This window comes from Anas acuta, chromosome 1, assembly GCF_963932015.1.
Source record: "Anas acuta chromosome 1, bAnaAcu1.1, whole genome shotgun sequence".
NCBI classification, from domain to species: Eukaryota; Metazoa; Chordata; class Aves; order Anseriformes; family Anatidae; genus Anas; species Anas acuta.
The window spans coordinates 127,512,772-127,538,950 of NC_088979.1; the positions used below are offsets into that span (position 1 = coordinate 127,512,772).

Below are 26,179 nucleotides of genomic sequence, written 5' to 3' on the forward strand. Positions count from 1 at the left end.
TTCTATGCAGATATACTAGTTAGAAGGAGTGAGCACCTGTCCTAATATATATATTTTAAGCCAGCCATAAACCACAGAGTCACTGTGGAATGCTTCATAACCACATATTTCCAATCTGCAAGAAGACTGTCAATAGGAAATAATGAAGGCAATAAAAAGAAGGTCTGCTTCCCTGTGACGCAGTTAAGCCTGCTTACCATGCCTTTTGGACATAGGCATCCAGATATGCAGCCATGGCTGATGCACTCCAAGTCATAGTTCTGGCAAGTCTTGGCACATTCCAGGCCTTCAGCTCTTGGGTTGTTTGCAGGACAGATAAATGTTTCCATAGGTGATCTGCATGTCAAGCTCCTTTTTACTTTTAGAAATAAATTTACAAAAATCGCTATTAGAACTGAAGTATTACTAGCAAGTATTCTTCTAAAGGATGGATAAACACTGGTGTTGGAAAACAAAGTTTGAGTACACAATAGGGCAATACCACTACACTAATATTCATGACAATGTAAAGGTAACAGACCCCTTTTCTGGAGTGACCTCAGTTAGGCTAGCACAAAAGTATGTATTCTAACATAGAAGCAAAAGGATCTGCATTAGGGTAAATACCATTTTATTGAAATAAACAGTTGGACTCCAGATTGCACTAGAGCTGCAAGCACACTTTAATTTGAAGCATATTTCAACCTGTAGACAGTGTGCACTAGCAATATCAGCATAAAAACAATGCTCTGAGAAACACCAGCAACATATATTGTTGCATTTACACCCACCTCCAAAACTGAGTGTAACTGCATTGGTGACTGTTAATAACAATGCTCTTAGCTTAAATACTAAGTTTTCAAACTCCAAAACTTCAATTTCTGATAGAAAATTAGAATTTCCCAAGAAATTCTTTTTCAAGTGATGCTAGCAATATGCCTCTCAGAAGTTTTTTAAGTGTTAATGTACCCTATTCAATAAAATTATTTCTTCACAGTATTAAAGCATGCATTTGGTAAGAGGTCAACATGATATACACCTAATAAGACAATCCCATAAACTCTATCCAGGTAGCAGTGATGAACCAGAGAAAATCACAGACCAACACAATGCCTAGCTCAGCAAGGCAGTTTTCAGTCTCTGGGAGGTTTTACAGTGAGATGCCTCATGGCCAGAAGGCACACTTGGTGCATGGTAACAGTCTAACCTTCAGGCCACAAAAAAACTTTGCACTGGAAAGAAGACCTTGCTAGTCAGAAGCAAGAGGTATAAAGCCAGCTAGCTAGTGACATCATACAATCCTCAAGCAGCAACTGGGGGCCTCAGATCACCAAAGAACCCCTTAACCTCTACAACTGCTAAGAAACGGCGGTTGGCTAAATATAATTTTGAGAGGTGGGACAAAATGAGCCCTGCAAAATCTTATATAAACATTTTATTTCTATTTGTAACAACAACAAAGTAATAAGAAGACTCACAACAGCACCAGCACTCCAATCTCCGATACTTCTTCCCTACCCTGAATTACCATGAGACCAAAGAGGAAAAATAAATGCAACAATAAATAATAACAAAAATTAATGCATACTAACTTCTGGCAGATGGCCTCTCATCAGCGAAAACATCTGGCAGGAAGGCACCAGGAGCTTTGTTTGTACTGCAGTGCATTAAACCATTTTCACAATAGCTAAGAAAAGCAAACAGATTTATGTTTAACAAAGTGACATTTAGCTTTCACTCATGCTGTTGTTTTCAGACAGGCCTGCAATGAACCAGTGAGAGCACCAAAATTACACCTGTCATTTGAACTGATCTGTTGCTTTCCATCCACTGTGTTTACCAGTGTTAAAGGCTGGATTATCCTTAAGATAATCACAGTGAAGTACTAGTATGGTAGCTGAGCTTTATGCTAGTTCCCATCCCACTGAATCTCACGCATCTGCACAGGCATGAAGCTGAGCAAGACAGTAGTCAGGCCCACTGCAGAGAGAGGTAAGGGACCACTCAGAGCATCCAATATATGACTTCTGTGGTAGAAGAGAAAAGGAGAAGACACTGTTCCCAAACCTGGGCTTATAGAGATCCACCCAATTGCTGTGAGCCACCCAGCAATTACATTACTACTCTCAGTGTACCGCTACTCAATTAAACAATTAGAAATGCTTTTTAATATTTATCTCTTTGGTAGAGGTAATTAGGTTTTAACATTTGAGAAATATATTGTAGTACATTAAAGAGTCATTTTAAAAGCTTACAAAGTAGCTATGGTCAGTAACTGAACTTCATTTTGAACTGTCGGGAACTGTTCATGGAACAGGGCTTAATATCGTGTTTTCTGACTATGGTGGCTTTTGAAATAATATGGATAAAGATGAAACAGCAAAACTTATTTGGGTTAGAGGCAAAATCTCGTTCACTTTTAATGTAGTTTCAGCAGCGGTAAAGGAACTAAGAAACAAAATCAGTTAGTCAGACTATCCAAAAATTTCTGAGTCACAGCACATAGGGATAAATTATGAACACTGCACTTACCATATGGTGTAATGATCGGAAAAGACATCCTCTGGTTGGAAGATCTCACCATCATAGTAACAAGAACACTGGAACTTTGGTACACACTCCTTGCTCTCATCCAGGTAATGCCCAGGGGGGCAGTAGCAGCCTTCCATGCAGAATTCATCGCAGTCCTCATCTGGGTAGGACAGAGATCTGCAGGTCTGGTTGCACGGTGTCCCACATTGCCGGTAAATTTGGCCTTCAGGACAGGTCATTGCTGTTGAGATATGTGCACATGAAGTAAATTGGAATTTGATCTAAAGCCAACAAAAGCTGACTAACCCAGACTGTAAAGCTGTGGATTTAAAATGTATTTACTCCATTTATTCACCAATTGATGCCTGTATTACAGTGGCTTTCTTTTAACTCTGTAATAACAGTGAAGCCTAGGGCATTACTTATATGAACAATCAAAACTTTACAAAGTGCAGTTTCCAATAAATGTTGAGACTTAACTGCAACCCCTGTGATGGAATTCCAACCACAAAATTTCATCCAGAATGAAAAACACAGACTCTGTCCAATTTTTGTCATTATTTGCATCTACAAGTCAGGAGCATAACAAGAATGTCATGGGCACACACACACTTCTCTTCCTTTTCAATATAGTCAGAAACAGTTTGGTCAAAATAATTAGAAATGTATGTCTGCTTTTGTACTACAACAGTACAAAGCCTCACAACCCAGCTCTCAGGGGTTTGTGGAAACAGGTGCAAATAACAAAGTCACTTAGTGATTGTGGAGCCAAACCTTGGAAACTAATGGTTTTTGATGATGATTTCATTTTTATGGAGACCTCATTATGGCTTTGGAGGCATACTGGATTCTTTGTTTATAAAGGTTTAACTCAATTCTACAGCACTAATTTTGAGGGAAGCTCCTCTGCATACACCAGCATCAGCACTAGGTGGCAGTTATGACAACACATTTCAAAAGATGAGAAAACAGGTTAGTATTACCATGGGCTTTTCACAGGCCTCCTATTAACCAGGATTTACAAAACCTATCGTGTTTGTAGTAACCTTCCAGAGCAAATGGCCAGGGTCATAAGATTATGAAGTAGGATGTTCAGTGGAGTGAGGAAAGCAGCTGCAAACAAAAGTAGGCACATTTGTATTGTGCAAAATCCAACATGAAGGTTTCAAACCAAGGCAGCTCTTTCTCCTGTCATCCCTGCAGAACAATACAATAATTCCTGCCCCCCTGTTCTGTGATCACAAATCCCCAGGAAATGTAGCAGTGATGGCAGTAAAAGAAAAAAATATAGCAAGGCTAAAACCCTGCAACCTTACACAGCTGAAGGCAGAGCAGAAGTAACACTGAAGATCACAAAGCAAGATTAACATGCTATCAAATGCCTAATGTTTACATTCACAAAATTCTTCTGAAATGAAGAATTACTCCTATTTACTGTAGAGAGGTGTGGTTGCACCAACATACCCTCCCAACTTTATTGAGGTCCTTGTAATCCAGACATGGGAGTGTAAACTGTAAACCCCTAATTTGAGGATCCAGGCAACAGGCATCAAAGGTGACTTGAAGCCTTCTTCAGAGCAGAGATCTCCCAGATTTGGGACTTGTGTCCAAACTATTTAATCTTCCTTTCACAACACAAAACCTAGAAATGCATATGTGCTTATCGACACAGTAGGCAGAGTAAGTACCTTCTAACTCAGAAATAAATAGATGACAGGTTCACTCACAGTTATAGAAGTCTTTGGCAGCTATTCACTGAACAGCACTTCTCACTTACATGAACACAGTCTCTGTGGTAAACCAAATACTGAATAGGCACAGGTCAGGGCTGAAGACCATTTTAAAGGCATGTGCAAGTTAGTGGTAACACTCCCTGCCTACAAGGACATGTTTACAGTGGATCCCTTTTTTAGCTAAAGCTTTGTAACTCATCTTACCTGCCCATGCACTTCCTAACACTTAAAACATCCTCTGGTTTTCTGGTTCAATTACATAAGGCTACATTCATATTCCAAGTCCCACCACACTACTGCATCACCTCTCAGCAGCATCTGTTTTTAACAGCAAAAGGGCAAGACAACTGACCTGGGAGGGGACTACTGTCTGTACACTTTGTAATAACACCATCACTGGAAAAAAAAAAAAAAAAAAAATCCCCTTATTGCCAGGAAAATTAGAGGAAAAGGCGAGGTGCCTGCTACAAAACTCAATAGTTCAATGCTGTGCTCTAAAGCTCAGCCTATCCTGGGGATAAGATGCAAAATAGTGGGAAATCATTGGAAAATTTCTGTTTGTGAGGTTGTTCATACAGCTTCTTGTGGACAGGCTTTCAACCCAGAGTGAAAGAGACATAAGTCCTTACCAGTTTCTTGGGTAGTGCAAGATGAAAACAGTCACATCTAGGTCAGAGGCTCTGGAAAAAGACTCACCATGGCAGACTTAACACAGTTGCTCTATCAGCACCAGCTGGTATTCTGAGCCCCACAATGCAATGCAATCATTCTCAAATGCTGCTCAGATTCAGCACTCCAGGATCTACCATACAAGTCCTCTCACAGAAGCCATGCAAACAAAATAAGCAATCAGCCTACCCCCACCAGATATGGGAAAATATTGGGATGATCAATAGGTCCCTAAAACCTGAAGAAAGATCTAGGGAATTGTTTATTGCTTCTCCTTTGCCACCAAACACTATATACATACATACATATGTAGACACACATACATACATGTATACACACACACAAGAGGCAAGCTGTGCATTGGTGACACAGACCTTGACTTTACGGCCTATCTGCTCCTTCCACACACCACAAAAAGACTGGCTCGACTGGTTATTCACAGTAGGCTGCAAGGGCAGGAGTCAGCTCTTAATCAAACAAAAATCATTTCAGAGACGTGGGAGATGAATGTGTTTGTTAGCTTGATAGGAAGCAGAAATACTGTGCCATGCTAATGACTTACCTCCCTGCCACTTCAAATCAAGCAAACCATTTCTGTCAAGTCATTCCCGAAAAACTGAATCTCAGTTGACCAATGTAGAAATGGAGCACTTGTTTAGTGCACCCCCATCAGCACAAATTATGCAACTTGCACGTTCACATCTCCAGCCCATTAAAAGAGGGTATGTTCTCCTTCATGTGACAGGAGATTTCTGGAGCATCGGGATTATTTAATGGGGACTGATGGATCTGCAATCAGGGAAATTGTCACTTTATGAGAGCATAAAGCGCTCTGTAATGCACAGAGAAGAGGAAGCAGCACTGCACTATTAAAGATTAATTGTGAAAATTGACTTGTTCAATTACAGAAAGAACGATGGTGCATTATCGCTGCACTTTCTTTCAACCTCCAGACCTGCTCATTTTTAAAAGGATTTTTATTACATTATTGTTCCACTATCTGAACATTTACATAAATTAGGTAAAATATTATGAAACCATGCAGCAGTTTAATATAAACTGGTTTTGTTCTCATTCGCAGTAAATACTATCCAGCTTGCAGAAGCTATAGCCACTGTCCCTACAGGTACAGATCCTATCAAATGGAACACCAGTGATCTTTCTCTCTATCTACCCCTCCCTCTCCCTCCTAATTTCTACACACTGTGTTTATAAATGTTTTTCCCAGCCTCAGTTTGGGAAGAAGTATGAAACAGATCTGGAAGGCTTGCAAGCCTACATGCTTTTCATCAAAATTCTCAATTGTCTTCTTTCCTTAATAGAAAAGTTGTTATGGAAAATGGAAAAACGTCAATTTCACAAATATTTATGGGGAAAAGTGCGCATGTGTCCATCAAAATTCCATTGCAATGGATTTTTTTCCTACCATACTGATATAACAGAAAGGCAAGCAATAAATAAAAAGTGTGTGCGCCTTCTGTTCCAGCTTCTTAGCAGTTTGGCTATTAATCTTGCACTGGACTGATCTATGCAAAAACATTTTGTTACTCCATTTCCTCAAATCTGCAGTTTGAATTTTTTTTTATGCTCCTGCAACATCTCATCTTTTAGACTGCCAGCCTTTGAACCAGGGTTGCCACTTACTACAGGTGGGGTGCTGTAAATGATCCACAGGGGAATTCAAAACTCAACTCTTGTTGATTCTCATAGGAATTAAATGTCTACACAAAATGCCACAGCCAAAGCTGTTTATTGTGCTCAGTGATACAATTCACAGGCAGATAATCAAGTTTCAGGCTGTCATCTTGAACCATCTTCCAAATCATATCAGAATTTACAAGGTGAAGAAGTAAAGGAGCTCAAGTGTGGTCAGCAAAATGATGTTCACCCACTAGCTGAATGATGTACATGAAAATAAGATTTGAAACAGATCTCAGACCTCTGCACTGACAGGGTGGTAATCAAACTCCCAGGGAGTTCTTCAAACACTGGGACAGGTGCCAAAAATGTTGCAGGATCTCTGTTCTTGGAGATATTCAAAAACAGCCTAGGCAAGGCCCTAGGAAATCTGCTGTAAATTAGCCCTGTTGTAAGCAGAAGACTGATAGAGGTCCCTTCTGACAAAAATGAATCTATAATTTCACAGTTATGTTCTATGACACCACCTGACTGAGTACCTGCCTTTTTGCTTTCTCCATACCCTCAACTTCTGCTATGGTCAGGAGCTGGGGAAGCCTGGGCATCAAAGGTAGCAGAAAAGCTACATTACTACAAATCTCTTGGAGATTCCCACCCTGGGACATGCAAAAAGTTTTCAGATGAGTAGCTGAAACTTAAATGCAGCAGAAAATGGAAATCCAGTCAAAATTTTGAGGCTTCTCAGATGACAGTTTCTCCCTCACTGCTGAACAGTTTTTGCGAACAGTTCTTGCATCGTTGTTGGACCAGAGGAAAGATGTATTCTCTCAACATTTCTATATGAAATATTTGGCAAAGTGCAGAAATCATCTCATTCTAGATATATCATTCAGCATCTGCAAGCAATTCCTCCAAGAAAAGGAAAGCAAGTAATTTTTAGGAGCATTTCACTTACGGCACAAGTTGGGTTCTCTCCACTGGACCAGAACATTTTTCCTAGCACATGCTGTTGCATAATTAGCAATTGCAGAGCACAAACAATCCTTGCCATTGGAGCAAGAGCAAACATCAAAGCGGCAGTTCTTCATGTAGGGAATGGGACTGACTTCACGGTGACAGGGTTCAAACACAGAAGACATCAGAACTGAGCAGGATTCCTCAGCATATTTGGCTAAATTGAAAAGAGAAAAATGATGTGCATGCATCAAATCAATCAGTGGCTTTCAAGAAAACATAGAAGAGACACAGTAAGCATTTTCTTTTGCTTTTGTGGAAAACAAACAAACAAACAAACAAACCACAAACAAACAAACAAACAAACAAACAAAAAACACAGAAGAACAGAAGAATAAAATAGTATCAAATAGGCATAGATAGCATCATAGCTCGTAAGTCATGAGCTCCACTAAATGAATAATGTTTCACTAGTAAACCAAATCAAGGAAAAGCAATACTTTTATATTTTGTTACCACTATTTCTGGTGCTGTGCTTCCTTTTACAGGGCCCCTGCTTTCTGCTGCTTTTTATATTTGTAAAATTAAACCTCCTAGGCTGCACTCCACTCACGAATCAACAGTGCCTGATCTGGTCTATGGCCACAAAATTTGCTGTGTGCTTGCTTTTCCCAGAAATTGGAGCCTGTTGTAACACCTGGCACAAGAAGATTGCTCTGAGAATTGCTTCCAGTGTCCCAGCAGGACAGCCAAGCAGCACAGAGAAGAGGAAAGCTGACTGTTGGGATGCAGTAAGAACAGGAAGACAAGGGATTAAGAAAGTGTCTAAGGTGCAAGGACACCTTAGGAATGAAAAGGATGGGTGTTCTGTCCACCCGGAGGGTGGAGAATGTATTGCTATCAGTGACACACATTTGTGTAGTGGTTGTAATGGTCTAACTGGGACTGTCATTCAAACTGAATGGTAGCATGATCTCACATTACCGACTTTTGTTTTAAATTTTCACAAAACATTACGTTTTCTACAGTAAGACTGCATTAATTGGTGTTTATTTTGTTTTCCCCCTTTTTCTTTTTTTATTTTTTTTCCTCTATTACATACAATAGAAGATCACAGGTTGTTGCACAACAGGACATGTTAATTTTGGATGGAGTTCAGTACCTAAATGAGGATTGAGATTGCAGGGGTCATTGTCTTGCTTTAACAAGTCTTGGCAGTCTGCATTCAGCTTCCAGGAGTTTCCAAAGTCTTCCAGAAGAGTTTCCACCATGCCAGAAGGAGTAAGAAAATCATCCCCTTGATTTCCATTGTAGTTTCCACATAGCCCGCACATTCTTTCGGTATACACTGGAGACAACTAAGGTACACAATGTTAGCCTGGTCATCTTCCAGAACAGGTCAATACTGTAGAGCAAAATTTTCTAAAGAATGAACCATGCACAGTTTAACAATCAAAGAATTTCTAAAATATATTCTAAAGCACTCTAGATGCAATTTCATTGTATTATGTCTTTAAACTACTCACAAAAATGCTATTATTAGTAGCTGCAGGAAAATTTTTGCATGCTACGGTGATAACTTCAGATGGTAACTGAGGGTGAATAGGAGAAATAATGGCTTGCTTTTGTGCCTTAATGAGCAGTCTAGTGTAATCTTTCCCTCTTTTTCTCTTTTCATTCATATAAATAAACAGGATGATGGCAGGGGAGTATGTGTGGCATTTTTGAATACAGTGAGATCACTGAATCATAGAATGGCTTGGGTTGTTAAAGATAATCTAGTTGCAACCCCTCATCTGGGGCACCCACAACTTCTCTGGGAACCTGCTCCAGTGCCTTACCACCCTCTGAGTAAAGAATTTCCTCCTAATATCTAGTCTAAATCTCACTTCTTTTACTTCAAAACCATTCCCCCATGAGTTGATTATATTACTAATGGAATAGTAGTTTGGGAAAAGATACAGCACCTGAAACCATTTCACATTTTAAAATAAAATTTTAAGATGAAGAATATTTAAACAGATTGTTTTGTGACAAAACAGAAACAATGTTGGAGTTGTTTCCCTTAATGTAAAGAAATGTTATTAAAATAAAGAAGAGAGCACTATCCCAAAGCTACATTACCTCATATTAGAGCTTCCTCCCACCTAGAGAAATTTATCACACACTAAAAGAAATATTGCAAGAAATCCATAGAGCAATGTACTTTTTACCCTGCCTTATTCTTTGTGCAAACCAAGAGACATTTGAAATGGGACCCTAAACTTAGAAACACACAGGAAAAAATCTCCCGAACAATATTATTAATAGGAATGTGTCAATATCTTTTATTTCAGTACGAATTGTCAGTTTATAGTAGAGGTAGAGATCTGATACATCACAAATATTGCCAACTTTCCTTGGAAGCTAACTCAGTGCTTTAATGCTCCAGTAGCTCTGCATGCATTTTCTAGAGTGCTCTTAATCACACTGGCAAGGGTAAATAGCGAAACAGAAACCAAAAAAAAAGCTAGAACAAAACATTCTTGAAGAAAATTCTTGTTCTGTATGATTAAAAAATAAATATTAAAACATTCTCCAATATATAACCTAATACTAACCTCCCTTAAAACACAGAGGTCAGAGAATAAATACAAAGCATCAAAAAGAACAATCATGAATTCTTGGAGGATATGTACCCTTATTGCTCCGATGCCCAAGGACAGTATTATTTCCATGTACTTCATAGACACATAATGCTACAAACAAATCCAAATTCTGACAAATTTTCAAAACACTGATACTTGAATGGAAGCTTGAATCACAAGTATCAAGTGGTCACAGAAAGGAGGGGGGGGTGCTTCTTGAGGAATACACAATAGGGTTTTTTTGTTGTTGTTTTGTTTTTTGTTTGCTTGTTTGTTTGATGTTGTTGTTTGTTTTTTTCTTTTCTTTTTTTTTTTTTTTTTTTTTTGCCAGAAGACTGGCTGATGTAATGGAAGTGTATCACTTCCATGAATTGTCAGAAACATTTGGCAACAGTCAGCCTACAAATGCAGCACAATTTAACTCTCTAAAAGCAATTAAAAAGATGCTTCAGATACGTAACAAAGGAGGGAACTCAGAGAAGAACTGAATAAATGCACACAGCTGGAGAAACTTCCACTGCTTTCAAAGTAAAAGGATCTGGAGCAGAAAATAAGATTTGTTTTACCTCTAAGGAAGAATTTGCTAGGCTATATGGGTCTCTGACCAGATCAATACAACAATAAAACCTACACATGTGCTTTCCAAACTTATTCCTAATCTTTCTTCCCTGTTGTCCTTTCAACTCTTGTGCACAGTCCTGAATGAGCTTTGATGAACATTATGCTTGTGCCAGATACAACATATAAGACCGATTTCAGGGCAGGCAAGGAGAAGGTAAAAGCCATACCATGGTTCTGAAATGGCAAACCTCATTGCTTGGTAAAAACATCATCTCTGGGAAAACAGTTTTCTTCATTAAACATTGAGCAAAACTGCCCCACACAGGGTTCAGCTGCAGAGCTCCATTTACAAGCAGGGCTCAGATACATAGGGCTTGTGGTTAAGCACTCCTCCACACAAGAACAGCACGAGGATACGGGTCCACAGCCGCCCTACAACACGTGGGAGCATGCCTTGGCTGGCTTAGTGCCTGTAGCCTGCAGGTCTTCACACCAGGAAGCAATGCTAAGAGCGGACTCACACTTCTGAAGGAGCAAGTACGCCCTCAGAGATAACATTTGCAGTCCCCAGGGCCTACCAATCTAAAGAAACACTGTTTCTTGTACAAGCAGGAGGGTGATGGATGACTTAGTCCAAGTTGTTGTTTATCTTCTTGGCAGATGCAAAGACCACTGCAGCTCATTGTGGCTATGTAACCTGACCTCTCACATAACTCAGCCAGGACCTTGTTCTCATTTATTTGAGCTACAGTATCTCTTGGTATGGGGTTTCACAATTTAAGCATTCCAGAGATTCCAGAAGCCATTGGATCAGGGTCAGGTGTGTGTGTTGGCTTATTAGCTATCAGAATATTCCACAGTAAACACCCTTATTCCCCTCCCTCACAGGATTTTCTGATCTGCAACTTACTCTGTAGCTTACAACAGACAAATATATATATTTGTATATAATTGTGTATATATATATACATAAAAGATTGCTGCATGAAACTTTCTGTTACTGCAGCTAAACTGCTTCCTTTACAGTTCATTTATTTTAAAACCGGTTTGAGCATTCTACTGCTGTCTGCAGCACAGGCAAATCCTAATTGATAATCAAGACTGACATTAAACATTCCTCATAGTAGAAGAGGCATGCAACATATATTGTACCAGTTAATTGATCTTTCCTGGAAATTATAAATAACTGTGTCCCTGGAGCCACATTCTTCCCTTATTTTAAGCCATATGAATCCATTGCTATAGAAAGGACAGTCAAAGCTAATGAAAACAAAAAATTCAGTTTGGAGGATATCTGCTGAACAAAACATAAAACTATTCATGGTTAATAATGGCTGTCATTGCACAAAAATGAGGGGAAAAAAAAGAAAAAAAAAGAAAAAAAAAAGAAAAAAAAAAAAAAAAAAAAAAAAAAAAAAAAAAAAAAACAAGAGAGCTACCACGCTGCTGTAGGATGAAAATATTTGTTTCTGGAATACAAAAGGACATGTATATTGCTCCGGGGGTAGCAAAGGAGAATGGAATTTCTACCATGCAACAGAAAACAATTTCTCACTTCAGACAAGAAAATTTCTGTACATGTTTGGGTGGGACAAGAGGTAGTGAAAAGACAGAAATAAAGCAGACGGAAAGAACGTGAGAAAGAGTACCTTCACAAGGAGTTCACCATGGCCATCCCAGTCAATCTGCAAATCTTCCCCATAGGTAAGGCGAACTGAAGTCCTCATCATGTGCTGAATCCGAAGGGCACCTTAAGGCAACCACAGTGTCAGCCAAGTCTAGATGCATCATTTCATTCTCTGGGACTGCTGCAGCCCTCTGAACGGAACAACAGGGTAGCTGCCACAAAGCAGGGCAACAGGGGCACACAGGTCTGCCAAAGCAAGGAGCACAAACTATCCCCCTTCAGGCTTCCCAAACTCTGTGCCTGCTCAGCAGATTACAATTGTGTTAACTTGTCCATAGGCTCTGCTTTACAGTACTCAGGAGCCCTACAATGTGCATTCTGAAAAAAAAATATTAAGTATTAATTTTGACATTTTGCTAGATAACTGGTGGGATTTTAAGCTTCTGTATATATACATATTATTTTAAAAATAATAATAATAATAAATATAAATATACCAATAGCAGTTTTCAACATCACCCAAATCCAGACCAACTTAATTCTGCTGACTTTTAGAAGTGCTGACCCAAAATGTGTCAGCTGGAGAAGCTAGAATGACAGAACTTCTAGAACATGGAAATACAGAGGCAGCAAGTGATAATTTGGTATGGAAAGCACATTTTGATAGAACTGACCCAGAAAAGACTAACAAAGGGGACACCTTCGGTGGCTAGCCAGTTATCCCACACAAACACACCTTGTAGCAAAGGAATCTGTATGTCTTGTCCATTCAGTGAAATTCCTCCTCCATGTTTCATTTTAATCAGGCTGTTGTCCATATCTTGGATTCGGACAGAAGCTGAGCGAGTGCATACAGCATCAGGATCATCTGCACACTACAGAGAAGTGAAAATGTGCCATGAACCTCAATATTTCACTTTACTGGTGCCTTAGCCCCAGGCCCACAAAAGGCATTTCAACATCTAATTCAGGAAGTGTTAAGTGCCTTGATGGTTTTACAGACCTAGCCTCTGAAGCCCACAAACACCAGGCTGGCAGTCTTTCCTCCATTATGCTGTTAACCACACACCAGGGAGCTTTCTGCACCTCCTGGCCTGGAAAGCAGTCTGCAGAAACTACACTGCAGCGGTGTCAGCAGGACACTAGGGCAGCCTGCGCTGGTCTCACTGCTGTAGGGGCAAGCAATCCACCTCAGAGCCCATCACCCTGGGAAAGAGCCCTGCCGTTCACACTACCCAGTTCACACCCAGGACTGATAGGGTGTTTATTTTATCAGTTGTGGGTTATGCAGATGAGGAACAAGGCCCCAGTTTTCCTCCCTGGTTTCGAAAGCAGTTTCAATGGAAACATGTTTTGCAAGTTTCCAAACACAGATGACTCAGAGATGCATTATCAGAGCTTTCTGATGTAGGCTACAGACGTAGATGGTGTGTATATCCGTCACACCCCCATTCCTCTGAAGCCTGCAGCTCCTCTGTTGCTTGTGCCCTGTGCCTCTTTCCTCTCTTCCTGCAAGGCAGACCGATACTTCTCCTCGCTCCTATAAATCTCCTGACTCAGCCGCACCTCTCCCTGCCTGTAGATTCCACCCCTGTTCCTGATTCAGAACCCTTCCAGTCTCCAAGCTCATTCACCTCTTCCCACGCACAACCAGTCAATCAGCTTAAAGACAGGTTTCACCTCTCCGTGACACCCCCTACAGTGTTTCCTTCCCTCCCCATTTTGGTCCAGCTTCCTTTCCAACCTGTCTCCATTCTCTGACCATTCAGTTGCCTTTCTCACTTTCTTCAGGGAAGGCAGTGGAGAATGCCAGGAGGTGCTGAGAGGCCAGAAAGCAATAGCAATGATCCAGCTGCTTAACCAAATGAAAAGTAATCCATGATGTTACTCTGCCAGTGCACCCCACTCAGTGTCTGAGGAAATGCATTTTCCGTAGGCACTGGTGAGCCACTAGCCTTCAGGGAGCTTAGTAAGGGGTGCACCTTCTCCTGTGTGCATTTGCTCAGCTGCCAGAGAGACAGCAGAAGCTCATTCTCCAAATCACATTATAAATTTGAATCTCCAGGTAGGCTCCTGAGAATGGCAGCAAAGCGCCTATTAACCAAGGAGAAAGACTGCATCTGTTATTTAAACTAATTATTTCATAGGAAAATTACTTCTGTTTGCCTGTGCATCTGCAACTCGTATCATACTTCCACAGCCCTTCCCGCTCTCTCAAGAGCATGCACATGCACAGGCCAAAACTGCTGTTACCTGGACAGTCTCGATGATAACAGAAAAGGAATTTTCCACACAGTCTTTGGCAAATAAGTACTGGCAAATCCCACTGAAGGTGAAATACTTGTTGTCAAAGGTTTTGAAATGGGATTGGCCGGTGACAGAGCACTCCCCTGGAAAACATGTAGAGCAGTTAATCACCCCGGTGCAAGCTTTGAGTAAAATCGTGTCCTACCATGCCATGGAAGGGGAACAGCAGTCGGGTGGCTGCACAGACACCATGTCCCCTGCAGGCTGGAGAGCACGGACAAGATGCTTATCTCACTGTTTATTCCTGTAAGTCATTACCAGTAGCAACAGCGGCGCCAACAAAAGCTGGGAAACATGGTATAAATCACATTCAAGAACTGAAATTCATTTCCACAGAAAAGCCTATCCAATGCTTAAAAAGGAAGCTTATGAGGACATCAGAGAAGGCCTTAGTTCCCTGCACTGAAGTGAATTTGATTCTTCTCTGGTGTATACCTGTGTGGCCCTGAGAAATCAGCACAGCTTCTCAAGGTTTCTTTTGGCTAGCTTATACACAAATCACACCAGTTTAAGTAAACTAGTTTATTGAACTTTGAACTGAAGGTTTTAGTCTAATTGTAATTTATCTTAAGGTATTTTAATCTGAACCTAACTAATGGATGCCGATGGCACTAGCCAATTTTAAACAACATTCCCTACTCCCTTTTATGTAGCAACCAAGTTTCCTGCTTTATAAAATGAGGAAACTGATGCACAGAGGGTGGAAGTGCTAATGTCCAAGATCGCTACAGCCCATTTGTGGCAGAGCTGAGAAAGGTCCTCAGGATTCCCCAGCAGCACTGACAGTGTTGTGCTCTGGGTCACAGAGCCCCTTTAGGCCTATGCAAGGGCTTGCAACATCTTGGCTTAGTACACTTGAAAAACACTTTTTCTTAGACCAGAGTCACACATTTGCACCCACAGACCTGATTGCAGAATGCAGGAGTTTTTACAGAGTTAAAGATCAAAATTTTTAGCAATACTTTTTGAACTCTCACTGCTCTTATTCTGCAGAGGTACTTCATTTTCTATATATGTTACACAGTTTTGTCCTGGCAGACTGACAGCCATGTCTTTGTCAATCTGCTTGTGCTTTTATAGCATTACAGTATGGTTTTATAAAGGCGACAGTGTCTGAAAGCTTCCTTCACAATGGCCTCCTTTAACACAGACCCAAAATAAGTGTTGATTCCCTTGTTGGGCTGCCTTGAATGCCAGTAACAACTTCTAACATTAAAGTAAGAATACATGTACTTTATCAGAATGAAGAGGTGGAAGACAATCACAGACGGAGTTCTTCCAAGGGCAGAATTTATGCAGATAATTATTCTCAACCATTATCTTAATTAACAAACTAAATAGAGTAAAATACATAAAGCTAAAAATAAATCTATAGTTATAATAGGTAAATCTAAAGTCCTTACAGAATAATACAAAAGTCTGTCTTGCCCACACTTCTACAAAAAGAAGCTATTGAAACATTTCAACATCTTAACATATTTTTGTACATTGTGGCTTTCCATTTTCAGGACTGCAGTATTCAGGACACACAGCTGGGATGTAGCCCCCTGCTATGCTACAGCCTCTGCAAATACATTAGGAAGGTTCCAACTTCAAAGAACCTACAAACAAAGTCTTTCATATGAGCTTTACACATAGAGATGTTCCTACTGCAAACAAGGCGGGAAGAACCTCCTTGCCTAGAACAAAGTTCAGGTGCTGGGCCTGCATTGACAGTGCTGACAAAGGATGGAGAAAGTTTAATGTTACAGTTTGGCAGGTTAACCCCATGACTTTCTCTCCACTGCCTTTGAGTCCCATGGAAGTTCTGCCTAATGAATGCAAAAAGGAAATTTCACTCTTCACCATAATATTCAACGTTAACTTCCAGAGGAGACCCAGTGTTTCACTGCTCTGATTCACCCTAAGAAAAATCTAGTACTCACTGAACATTTGTCATCCCCCATCAGTTTGGAGGGTAGCTTGGTAAATACAAAAATAAAAATAAATTTTAAAATCACACTTTCTGTTAGAATAAGCTTAGACAAAGGTAAAACAAGTGTTACTCTAATCAACTATACAGTCAATTAGCTACTAGACATGGAGACCTAAAGAAAACAATAATGCACCACATTATGTGCAGGTTGATTTTCAGGGTGTTCTCTGCAACCAAGAACCTAAAAAGCAGGTTTGAGCCTGAAGAGATATAGCCCACTCCCCGAGACAAGTCCCAGCCCTTTGGCATTGGTCCTGGAACTGAAATTTCTTTCCTGAGGCAAAGTCTCTTCTTATGGGTCCCTCTATCTATTCCATTCGGTTTAATGCAACCCACGAGATTTCCTGAAACCCACAGCCCTCATAATTAATTTAATTATGATATCAGCTTGAGAGCTTCTTGCTAGTGCTATCCTGCTATTGGTAGTTGGCTGACACAAGACTGTCTTCTGAAACACTGCCTCCAGCTGGGTACCCAGCTCTATCAACTAATTTACAGCTAGGCAATTCATTCATACAATATACAGGAGCACTTTCCTGACAATTGTTAGTAAAAAAGAATGAAATTACCTTGAGTTTTTGGGAGTCTAAATGTATGAATTATCTGTGGTGATTTCAGACAGACATGATTTCAGAAATAGTTGTTACAAAAATACTCAATCAGTAATAAAAATATGCTGTAATATTGCTTCAAATTTAGACAGAACAGGATAGGGTACAACAATAACATGGCTACTGTTGCTATCAAAGACTGCTACTTCAGAAAGTTTTGCTGCCCAGCCATAGAAGAGTTTGTAGATGTCAGTGGGTACCTGTATAACAGCTGCACTTTTGGGACCTTCTGGGTCTTATACAAGCCTAGCTGAAAAATGATTTGGATATGTTGGCTGAAGGCACAAAAATAAGTTAGTTTTTCTTTTGACTTCTGATTCTGCAGAGCTTCCCAACTCGGAAAAAGGTAGCAATTCCCCCTTGCACAAAGCTGTATATTGATACCTGATCACAGACCTCAATTTCAGGCTTACCTTCGTTTCTATAATCTATGAAGAAAAAATGGCTGGGGTTAAGAATAAAAGTTTGGCCCACATATTATTCATAGTAGCCCAGAAAGCAAGGAGATTAAAATCTATACTCTAGTTCAAAAGCAAAGTTCAAAAAGACCTATTCCTCATTTGTAAACATGTTACTGCCCATTATCTAGAAGACATAAATATCCTGGATCTGTGTCCTTGATTTTGTGTTGTACTGAGACTCCCTGTACCTGGAGAGATCTCTGCTGAAAACCTCAAGCACAGGGTTTCTCACAGTCCTGCTTGGCATAGCACAGTAAAAATGTCAGTTCTATTTTGAACATTTGCGTACCCACTCTTTCACTAACTTTTTTTATTTTTTTTTCTTTCCTGATGACATTTTGGGGCAAGTGCTCTTTTAGTCCAAAGCAGGAGGAAATGCTGCATTAATGGGTCAGGCAAACTTACTGCTAAGAGAAAGACAGACTTTGATAAATATTTCTAATTCTCCTAATTTGTGGGGATTGCACAGTTGCATGTCACAGTAAATAAACAATTAAATGAATAAATAGCCTATCTGCTCTCCTTTTTCCAACCCTGGTCTCCTTCTCAGTCCTTCAACTCTCAGGTTACAAAAGCAATGAGGAAGAGCAAGATAAAGATCTGTGCTCTCTCCCTGCAGACTACAACACACAACACAAGCAGAGACAGATGTTGTTTCAGGTCAAGCAGGCCTTTCTGTGGCTGAGCATAGTACAGGAACTGAGTCAGAGGACTGGCCACAGACCTGCCAGGAGGAAACAAGGAAGGAGACACTTTGCTGGACAATGCACAGAACAAAAAGTCACATTGACCATGGAGGCAAAAGCTGAGACAGTAGCCACATGTACTGGTGAGTTTGGGAGGCGGTGAACAAGAACTTTGGGAGCAACAATATCTACAGAGCTGCCCCTCCTGTCTGCCACCACCTGTGGAAGGAAGGTGAGCCACCTTCTCCTGGAGGCTAGAGATCCTTCACCTGTAAGGTGACGTTTGGGGCCAAAATCCAAGGGGAATCAGGAGTTACCCAATCTACTCCCAGTACTTCAAGTTATAACATCAGTAAAAACATTCTGGTTTAGAAAGTTGGCTACCTGCACAAAGCAGCCCAACAGTGTTCCCTCTACCTGAAATCTGTTCCTCTGATCATACAGACCCTTATATTTTGGTAAAGTAATCAAAAGAGGAACCAATTTTGTTACTAAACAGGAATTTTAATTGCTAAACGTACAGTACAACATCTGGTTTGTCTCACAGGGAGAACATCTGAAATATAATACGATGTGGCTTGCACTGGAGTATGCAGGTAAGAATAAAGACAAATTCACCGTTTGTGTGGGAAAAAAAAAAAATATATGTTGGGTGTAAATGGGAGGGATGTAGACAATATTTACATGTCAAAACTTAAAAACAATAGGTCCAACATACCTGGGCATTCCCCATTGCTGCAGATCCAGATGCCATGTCGACAAATGCTAGGAAACACAACTATAAGTTATGCAAGAATATGTGAATTCATATCTTCTGTTGCAAGCTTTTCCCAAATAACTGAAATATGGCCCCTGTTTTAGGGAAATTAGACCATCCCCCAGCATACTTTCAATCTTCCATAATCTTGTTTCTTAATATATCCATCCTCCTGATCTCTTCTACCATCATTTGACAGCAACTGCTGACAATATGAGCTGGAATGGTTGAAAAATTAAAGAACTTATTTTTTTCCAAAAACATTTAATAGTTTACAACTATATTCCACTGATGTGGAATTAGTTTTAAATGCAAATTTCAAGATATGTCTATTACAATGATGGAATTTTAGAGGGGAAAAAAAAAAAAGAAAAAAGAAAAAAAAATAAAATTGTGGAAATAATACCTACAACCCCCAACTCAAGGGAGGAAACTTCAAAGGTAAATGAGGTGGCTTAGGACCTTGCCCATTTGATTTTAGAAATATCCAGAATGGCTCTTCTGGGCAGCTGTCTCAGTGCTACACCGTCCCAAGGAAATATTTATTTCTAATGTCTAAATGGAATTTCCATTGTCTCAACTCATGTCCATCACTTTTTGCTCCTTTTCTGTTTGCCTCTGAGAAGATTTTGTCCCTGTATTCCTTACAACCCCCCTTTAGGTAGTGAAAATTTCCCCCATTAGCCTTTAAACAAATCTAGATCCCTTTGCTTCTCCTCATGCTTCTCTTCCCCAGTCATTTCCAGAGTCCTCCACTAGACTATCTCCCGTTCGTCTACCTTCCTCTTGCAGTGGACATTACACCAGTACTGACCAGCACTGGCCACGCTACTCCAGGCATGGCCTCATCAGTTTGACCCAAAAGGCAGTAAGCCTTGTCCTTTGCCAGCTGGCTAGATTTCTGCTCATGCAGACCTTTATCACTGTAACTGTACACTGCTGACTTAAGCTCCTCTTGCTCAGTTTCCCTTTCTCTGCAAAGAGCTTTTTCTGGTTTAATGTCTTTGGGTGGTGGATTTAGTGCCATCCCCAGAGGTGCTACCAGTAACCAGTAACAGGCACTGAGAGTCATCGAGATTGCTGTCATTCTTGGATCTGTGATGTCAAGCTGGTCAATCCTAGAATCTCCAGCTGAAATAATTTTTCAAGAGATGCTAGACTTCTTTTATTTCTTTAATTATTCCAGCCCTTGAAAACCACTTGTGGGTAGTCAGTTTACTCAGGATGGTGAATGCTGAATTGATGGAACAACATTCATAGAATCACGGAATCACTGAGGTTGGAAAAGACCTCTAAGATCATCAGGTCCAAACAATTCTCCACAGCATTATCAAATCTGAATAACAGGAAATATTTTCTAACAATGCAGTCTATCAGGCAGCATTAACCTCTCAAAAACACTATGGTTGAACAATGTGGCCAAGCTCAGAGCTGCAAACAGTTCCAGAAAAAAAGATAAAATGCTAATGTCATGATTATGGTTCGTATTCTGTGATACATGGCACCAGTAATGAAAAACTCCTGGTTAGCAGTGATGACACATGCACCATTTTTCTTCTGCATATGGTGGCTCTGACTTAGTCCCTCTTCTTTGGTCTAATTGGAAACATCTGTGCTCAGTGTTGTCTGAACTCCTTACATAAATACATTCACACTTACATATGCCAGATCAAGAATACATTACTCATTCCCCTTCCTTTCTTTAGGCAGCTAGCCTTCCCCTTTAGAATGGCATTTGTGAGTGAAAGAAAAATTGTGAGCCATGCAGCTGGGAAGATCCATTAGCTTTGTGAGAAGTTTCAAGGACGTGCCTGAGCTAACTCTTCTTGGAAAGAAACCGGTTTTAGAGGTCAAATACATGTAGGAAGTTGAAACAAAGACACCACTGCTGACACCAACCAGACATGGGAACCTGCCAGTCTGTCTTATCCACAGGAAACAGGTAGTTCTCTACTGTTTGAGGGAGTATGACCCTCACATTGTTCTATCAGGCCAAATATCCCTTTAAAGGCGAAGCTGATTTTGTATTTGTGAACAGCTCACTTCTTGGAAGGGGATGGTATTTCCAATAAGAGACCAGGTCCTTTGCCAATGTAAATAAGTATTTTTAAGAAGAGACAGAGAGAGAGATCTAGATAGATCATCTAAAACAGTCACCAAAAATGTGTGCAGTACCCTAGAACAACAGCAACCATACCACAGCAACACTGATTTTACCATGAGTTGCAGTCCCGGGAGATGGTGAACCCAGGAGGATAATGTCTTCCAGAGTGGATGCAGGAGCAGTCAGAGCTTTCAATGCAGTGTTCACCGTCAAGGAGCTTTCCCTCTGGATAGATCAGGTAACAACAGCACATGCACATACAACACACACACATGGACAGAAACGTAAATATGATTACATTTTCTGGTTCTTCATATACTTTGGCAAGACCTCATATACATTATTATCCATAGCTGCACAGAGAGCAATTACAAAGGTAATTGCTGGTGTCTACTTTTCTTCCAGTGCTGCCTCTCCTTCAGATGTGCTGAATGGTACATTTCTGGTGCTCCCAGAAAAGCCCTTTGCTTAGTCAGTCCCTGAGTCAGTACATATATACAGGACTCCTGTATATTGGAACATACAGGAGTCAAATCTGGGGAGCACAATCAAGCTTGATCTGTGCTAATCTAGAAACTTGTTCAAAAAATATATGTACTTAGAAATAGTGCAAATCATAAACCCTAGAGCTAACAAGAACTGACTGAAGTAAAGAGTGCCTAGACAGGTTTTGCATTTGTTATATGATGACAGAAAAGGAGAAAAACAAAGTAGGGAATGAAGGAGCAAAGTTGAACAACTAGAATCCAGCAGACAGGGACTAAGCAATAGAAGAAACCTATGCAGGCAGTGTGCTTTCAGCTGTCTTGAACAACAAATACTGGGAAGGCACTGTGCCACAAGTCAGGGTCAGAGAGAAAGCAGCATTATGATGTGGAGATCTGGTTTCTCTTTTCAACTTCTGCAGAAGCAAAGTGAGAAGGCTAATTTCCTAACTTGGATCCAGTTTCTGAGGTTTCCATATTACACAACTATAATTACCTATTCTATATATAGGCTATCTTACAAAGATAATTGGAAGCACATATCAGTTATAAAGACTTGCCTGAGATTGCATCATAAGCTAGCAGTAGCAAGTAGTTTCTTTCTCTCAGATCCACATGTTGATAGGTAGTTGATATTCCTCTGTTCAAAAAAGAGCTGCTATAACAAAACATTTTGACTGCTAAAAACTCCTTTTCCTTCTCTTTGAGGGAATCCTTCCAAACACCTGTAGAAATTTTGGCCCTTTTCCCTAGCAGCAGCATTTACCACTGACAGTGACACACAGGTAAGTCCCTTTTCTCCCATTCTTGCTGTAGTGTTTCCTGGAAGGATATTTACTGTAGAGAAAATCCTTCCACTGAGAAATATTTAAACAAGATCTGAGCATTTAAGGCTCTCCAGAGAGCAAAAGAAAACAGACTGTCCATGTTTTTTCCTGGCAATAGTAATTCTATTTACTGCTATTAAAATAACTGTGCTGCAGTAAGTAAAAAAGACACATACATGGAACAGATCATTTTTACTCTTGGAGAACTGGAAAGAAGCTAAGAGAAGGTATAATAATCATCCTATATCCCAATTTTCTGTATTGATCTGTGAGATCCTCCTCATTTTCTATTAAACTCAAACAAAATTTATTTCTTGTAGACTGTGCACCAAGTAACAGTAAAAATATTGAACTGCTGATTCTTATTTCTTATCATTCAGTTCCGGTAATGTACAGGTTTCTCATGTAATATCCATTCTGTTGAGCTCCTGTCTCTGTGCCTCTCAGTTTCTGTCCCTTTACACCTTTCCTGTGCTGAACTGACCAGAGCAGACACCAAAGAAGGAATAGCCAGGGACCTTATGCAGCTGGTGGATTCAACACCTTCAGCTTTTCCCAACAGTCCCAGGACTGTACAGATCTAATAGCTAGCTGCTACACAACAAAATAAGCTCCTGTGCCTAATTCTATCACCTGCCAGCTTCCCTGTACACATACTCAAGTTCTTCCACAGAATGACAGCTTTAAACATCCAATGCACAAGAGACCAGCAGCTAAATGGGCAACTGCCAAGCTTTGAATGACTGGAAATGTTTTAGAATGCATTAATGACTCCTAAAACAAGGTTTACATCATCATCACCGCCTTGTTTTGGAAATCAAACTACATGCTCAGTAAACCTCAGTTACATTTAGTATCTTAGTGCAGAGGGACAGTAAATACCTCTGTACATTCACATAAAGTCCAGATTTGAAGTGTGAAATGTAGAGAAATTCCTATTCAAAAAAATAATAAAAACTAGAAAAGGGAGCATAAGGATCTTTTCAGACAGGAATCAAACCCTCCACCTGCACTCATGAAGCAGAGGAGGAAGACCATTAAAAAAAAAAAAAAAGTTGTGATTGGGCTGCTTCCTTTAAGCCACTCAGATCTCCTCTGATCAGGATCCTCTGAAAGGATTCAATAACAAGCAAAATCATTTATATAAAATCCTGAAGATCTTTGGAAATATAGCACAAGTTCTAAAAGTTTTGTTTTTCTATAAGAAATGTCTTCAGTATATTCTCCATTCTTTCTTCCTCTAGCTTTCAGAGGAAGACAGCTTCTAGCCAAAAGCAATTGAGAAGGAATCTAGACATGTCAGTGGTAAGTAGTCCCTCAGCAAGAAAGAAAAGTAGTCCTAGAATACTAGATGGTGCTGATGTTCACAGAAACATTTACTTTTTAGTTGGCTCTAAAAAATGGCCTTTTCATAGAGTGAGCATACAGGCAGTATAGAAACTGGTTTATTCTAGGGCATGGTCCCAGAAAGGAGAAGTGTTTCTGATTTTGGGAAAATTTAAGAGAAGACACTGCTTTCCTTCTTCTAATAAAATAGGTAACACCACTGCCAAATGTTTCTCTGTAAACAGCTCTGTAAATAAATTACCAGGGCAGCTGCAGCCATCAACACATTGTCCGTGACACACTTCATTGATATTCAGGCTCTGGCAGGTTTTGGCACAAGGAGATACACATTCCTTATACTCCATGCCAACTGGACATCTTGGCCCTGAAACAATTACAAGAAATTAGAAATGCAAATTCCTCAATAACTCGTAAATAAATAAATTCCCTTAATTATCAAAGCCTGGGCCACAGAGACACCAAAAAGGTCATATCCCCTCTAATCAATGATTTCTTTTTCAGAAGCAAAAACATTTAAGGAACACTAGATTTTCAGCTTGATTTTTCAGTTAGGTTGCCTAGTAAATACTTAGGGGTTACAGCCAATTTATTATCTAACAAATCAAGTCTAAATAACTAGAACCAAGCGTGTTAAGAACAATCAAACATGGTGAACAATTTTGCAATAATATCTGGGTAGCGGGGATAAACAACCATGTTCTGTACTTTTAAGTTACACGGTTACTACATTCATTTGGGAAATTACACTGATGTTTCATGTTCCCAGAGAGAACAGGGAGACAGTTAAGACTCCGAAATCTCACCCTTCTTCCTGCAAACTACTAGCACAGGCTAACACCCATGCTGCAGTATCTTTACTGCTGAATTATCTAGGCGAGGCTGTTATGCAAGTACAAACTATAGCCATTCCTTCATTTTGACGTACAGGCATACCCCACAAGACTGCATGGGCATGCAGTGGGCAGAAAAGATTAGAGCCTGCCCTTTCTCAGAAAATCCTGTAATGAAGGAGGTGGGAGGGTAACAAAGGAGTAGTCTTGCCCTTTGTGGCTCACTAGTGCCCAGCACTACAGTCCTTGCAACACAGCAGCATCTCATGCCTCCAATACAATTACTGTCATCTTTTATTGAGACAGCATGATAGTGAAAGGTGATGAAGGATGATAGAAAATTAAGATCCTGCTATGGCAGCATACATGGGTAGTACCTCTCTTTCCTGGCTTGGAAAAAGTGTGGTTTGTGAAGTGAAGGGTTAAAAATGAATTCTGGGAATAGAGATGCGTTCTCCTGGATTTAGCCAGACTTACAGAAAGCCGTAGCTAAAATGTGTCCTCTGGTTTGTACCTTGAGCAAAGAAACAAGTTAGATCCTTTTATATCCCAACATAAAGGTAACAAATTACTTCAAGAAAGAGTCTTCTTTGGTTTACAATCCCTTGAATAAGTGGTTGGCAATATCTTGCAGCCCTAACTGTAATCTGAAGATAGTATTTTCTTTGGTGGTGGCTATTAACAGAGTAACTTTACCAGAGAAGAAATTTGGCTTGTAAGTGCTGTCATTACAAATCTGTCATGTTAGCCCAGGAAATCAATTTACAAACATTCTGAGAAAACTGTCCTTCCTGTCTGATATAGAAAGCATGAGAAAAATCATTGAGAACATGATATTAAAGGATTTTTATTAATTCATTTGTGTATTTGTGTATTTAACTGGGGTTCTCCTGTGGAGGCATACAGGCATATGAACTCCTGCACGTTGGGTGTAAATGTGACCTTTATTCTATAGAGGCATCTCAGCCAATCTACATCCTTCTCTGTTTGCAAAATCTTTGCGGAGATGCAATCAAGACCTCTGACCTTGGCAAAATTAGGTTAATAAAGATAACATTTCAAGATGCAATCAGAATCTCTGACTTAGAAAAAAAAAAAAAAAGGCTAAACTATAAATCATCCCAATTCCAATGTAATTGTTTCAAGCAAATAAAAGATTAAATAATTCTCTTTACCCAGGAGCATTAAGGAGAGCCTTTCATGAAGATGCTGTCTTACAAGTATAGGCTGGATAAAGTCACACATCTGAACCAAGTGTGAAATAATTCCTGAACATCATAATTGGTAGCTTTGTGTGATCACATAAATATGTAGCAGCTCAGAATCTTCTTCATGGGGATTTTCTTACTTAGGGACATGGTTTAGTGAGTAATGTTGGTGGTAAAGGGGATGGTTGGGCCAAATGATCTTGGAGGTCTTTTCCAGCCTTAATGATTCTATGATCCTATAATTCATATGTGGTTTAAACA

The 26,179-nt window shown here is 40.0% G+C and overlaps 1 protein-coding gene across 1 annotated transcript in view; it reads right to left on the reverse strand.

Annotated features, from left to right (window-relative positions):
- Positions 1-26,179, reverse strand: part of VWF (von Willebrand factor) — a 150,028-nt gene that overhangs the window by 101,274 nt on the left and 22,575 nt on the right. Inside the window, exons 8-18 of the mRNA XM_068654434.1 lie at positions 24,122-24,244; positions 21,335-21,446; positions 19,079-19,125; positions 14,574-14,710; positions 13,057-13,195; positions 12,343-12,443; positions 8,668-8,863; positions 7,507-7,722; positions 2,512-2,752; positions 1,572-1,666; positions 198-358 (exon numbers count right to left, since the gene is read on the reverse strand). Coding sequence (XP_068510535.1) covers positions 198-358; positions 1,572-1,666; positions 2,512-2,752; positions 7,507-7,722; positions 8,668-8,863; positions 12,343-12,443; positions 13,057-13,195; positions 14,574-14,710; positions 19,079-19,125; positions 21,335-21,446; positions 24,122-24,244 — 1,568 coding nt within the window. The remainder of the gene's footprint in view (positions 1-197; positions 359-1,571; positions 1,667-2,511; positions 2,753-7,506; positions 7,723-8,667; positions 8,864-12,342; positions 12,444-13,056; positions 13,196-14,573; positions 14,711-19,078; positions 19,126-21,334; positions 21,447-24,121; positions 24,245-26,179) is intronic.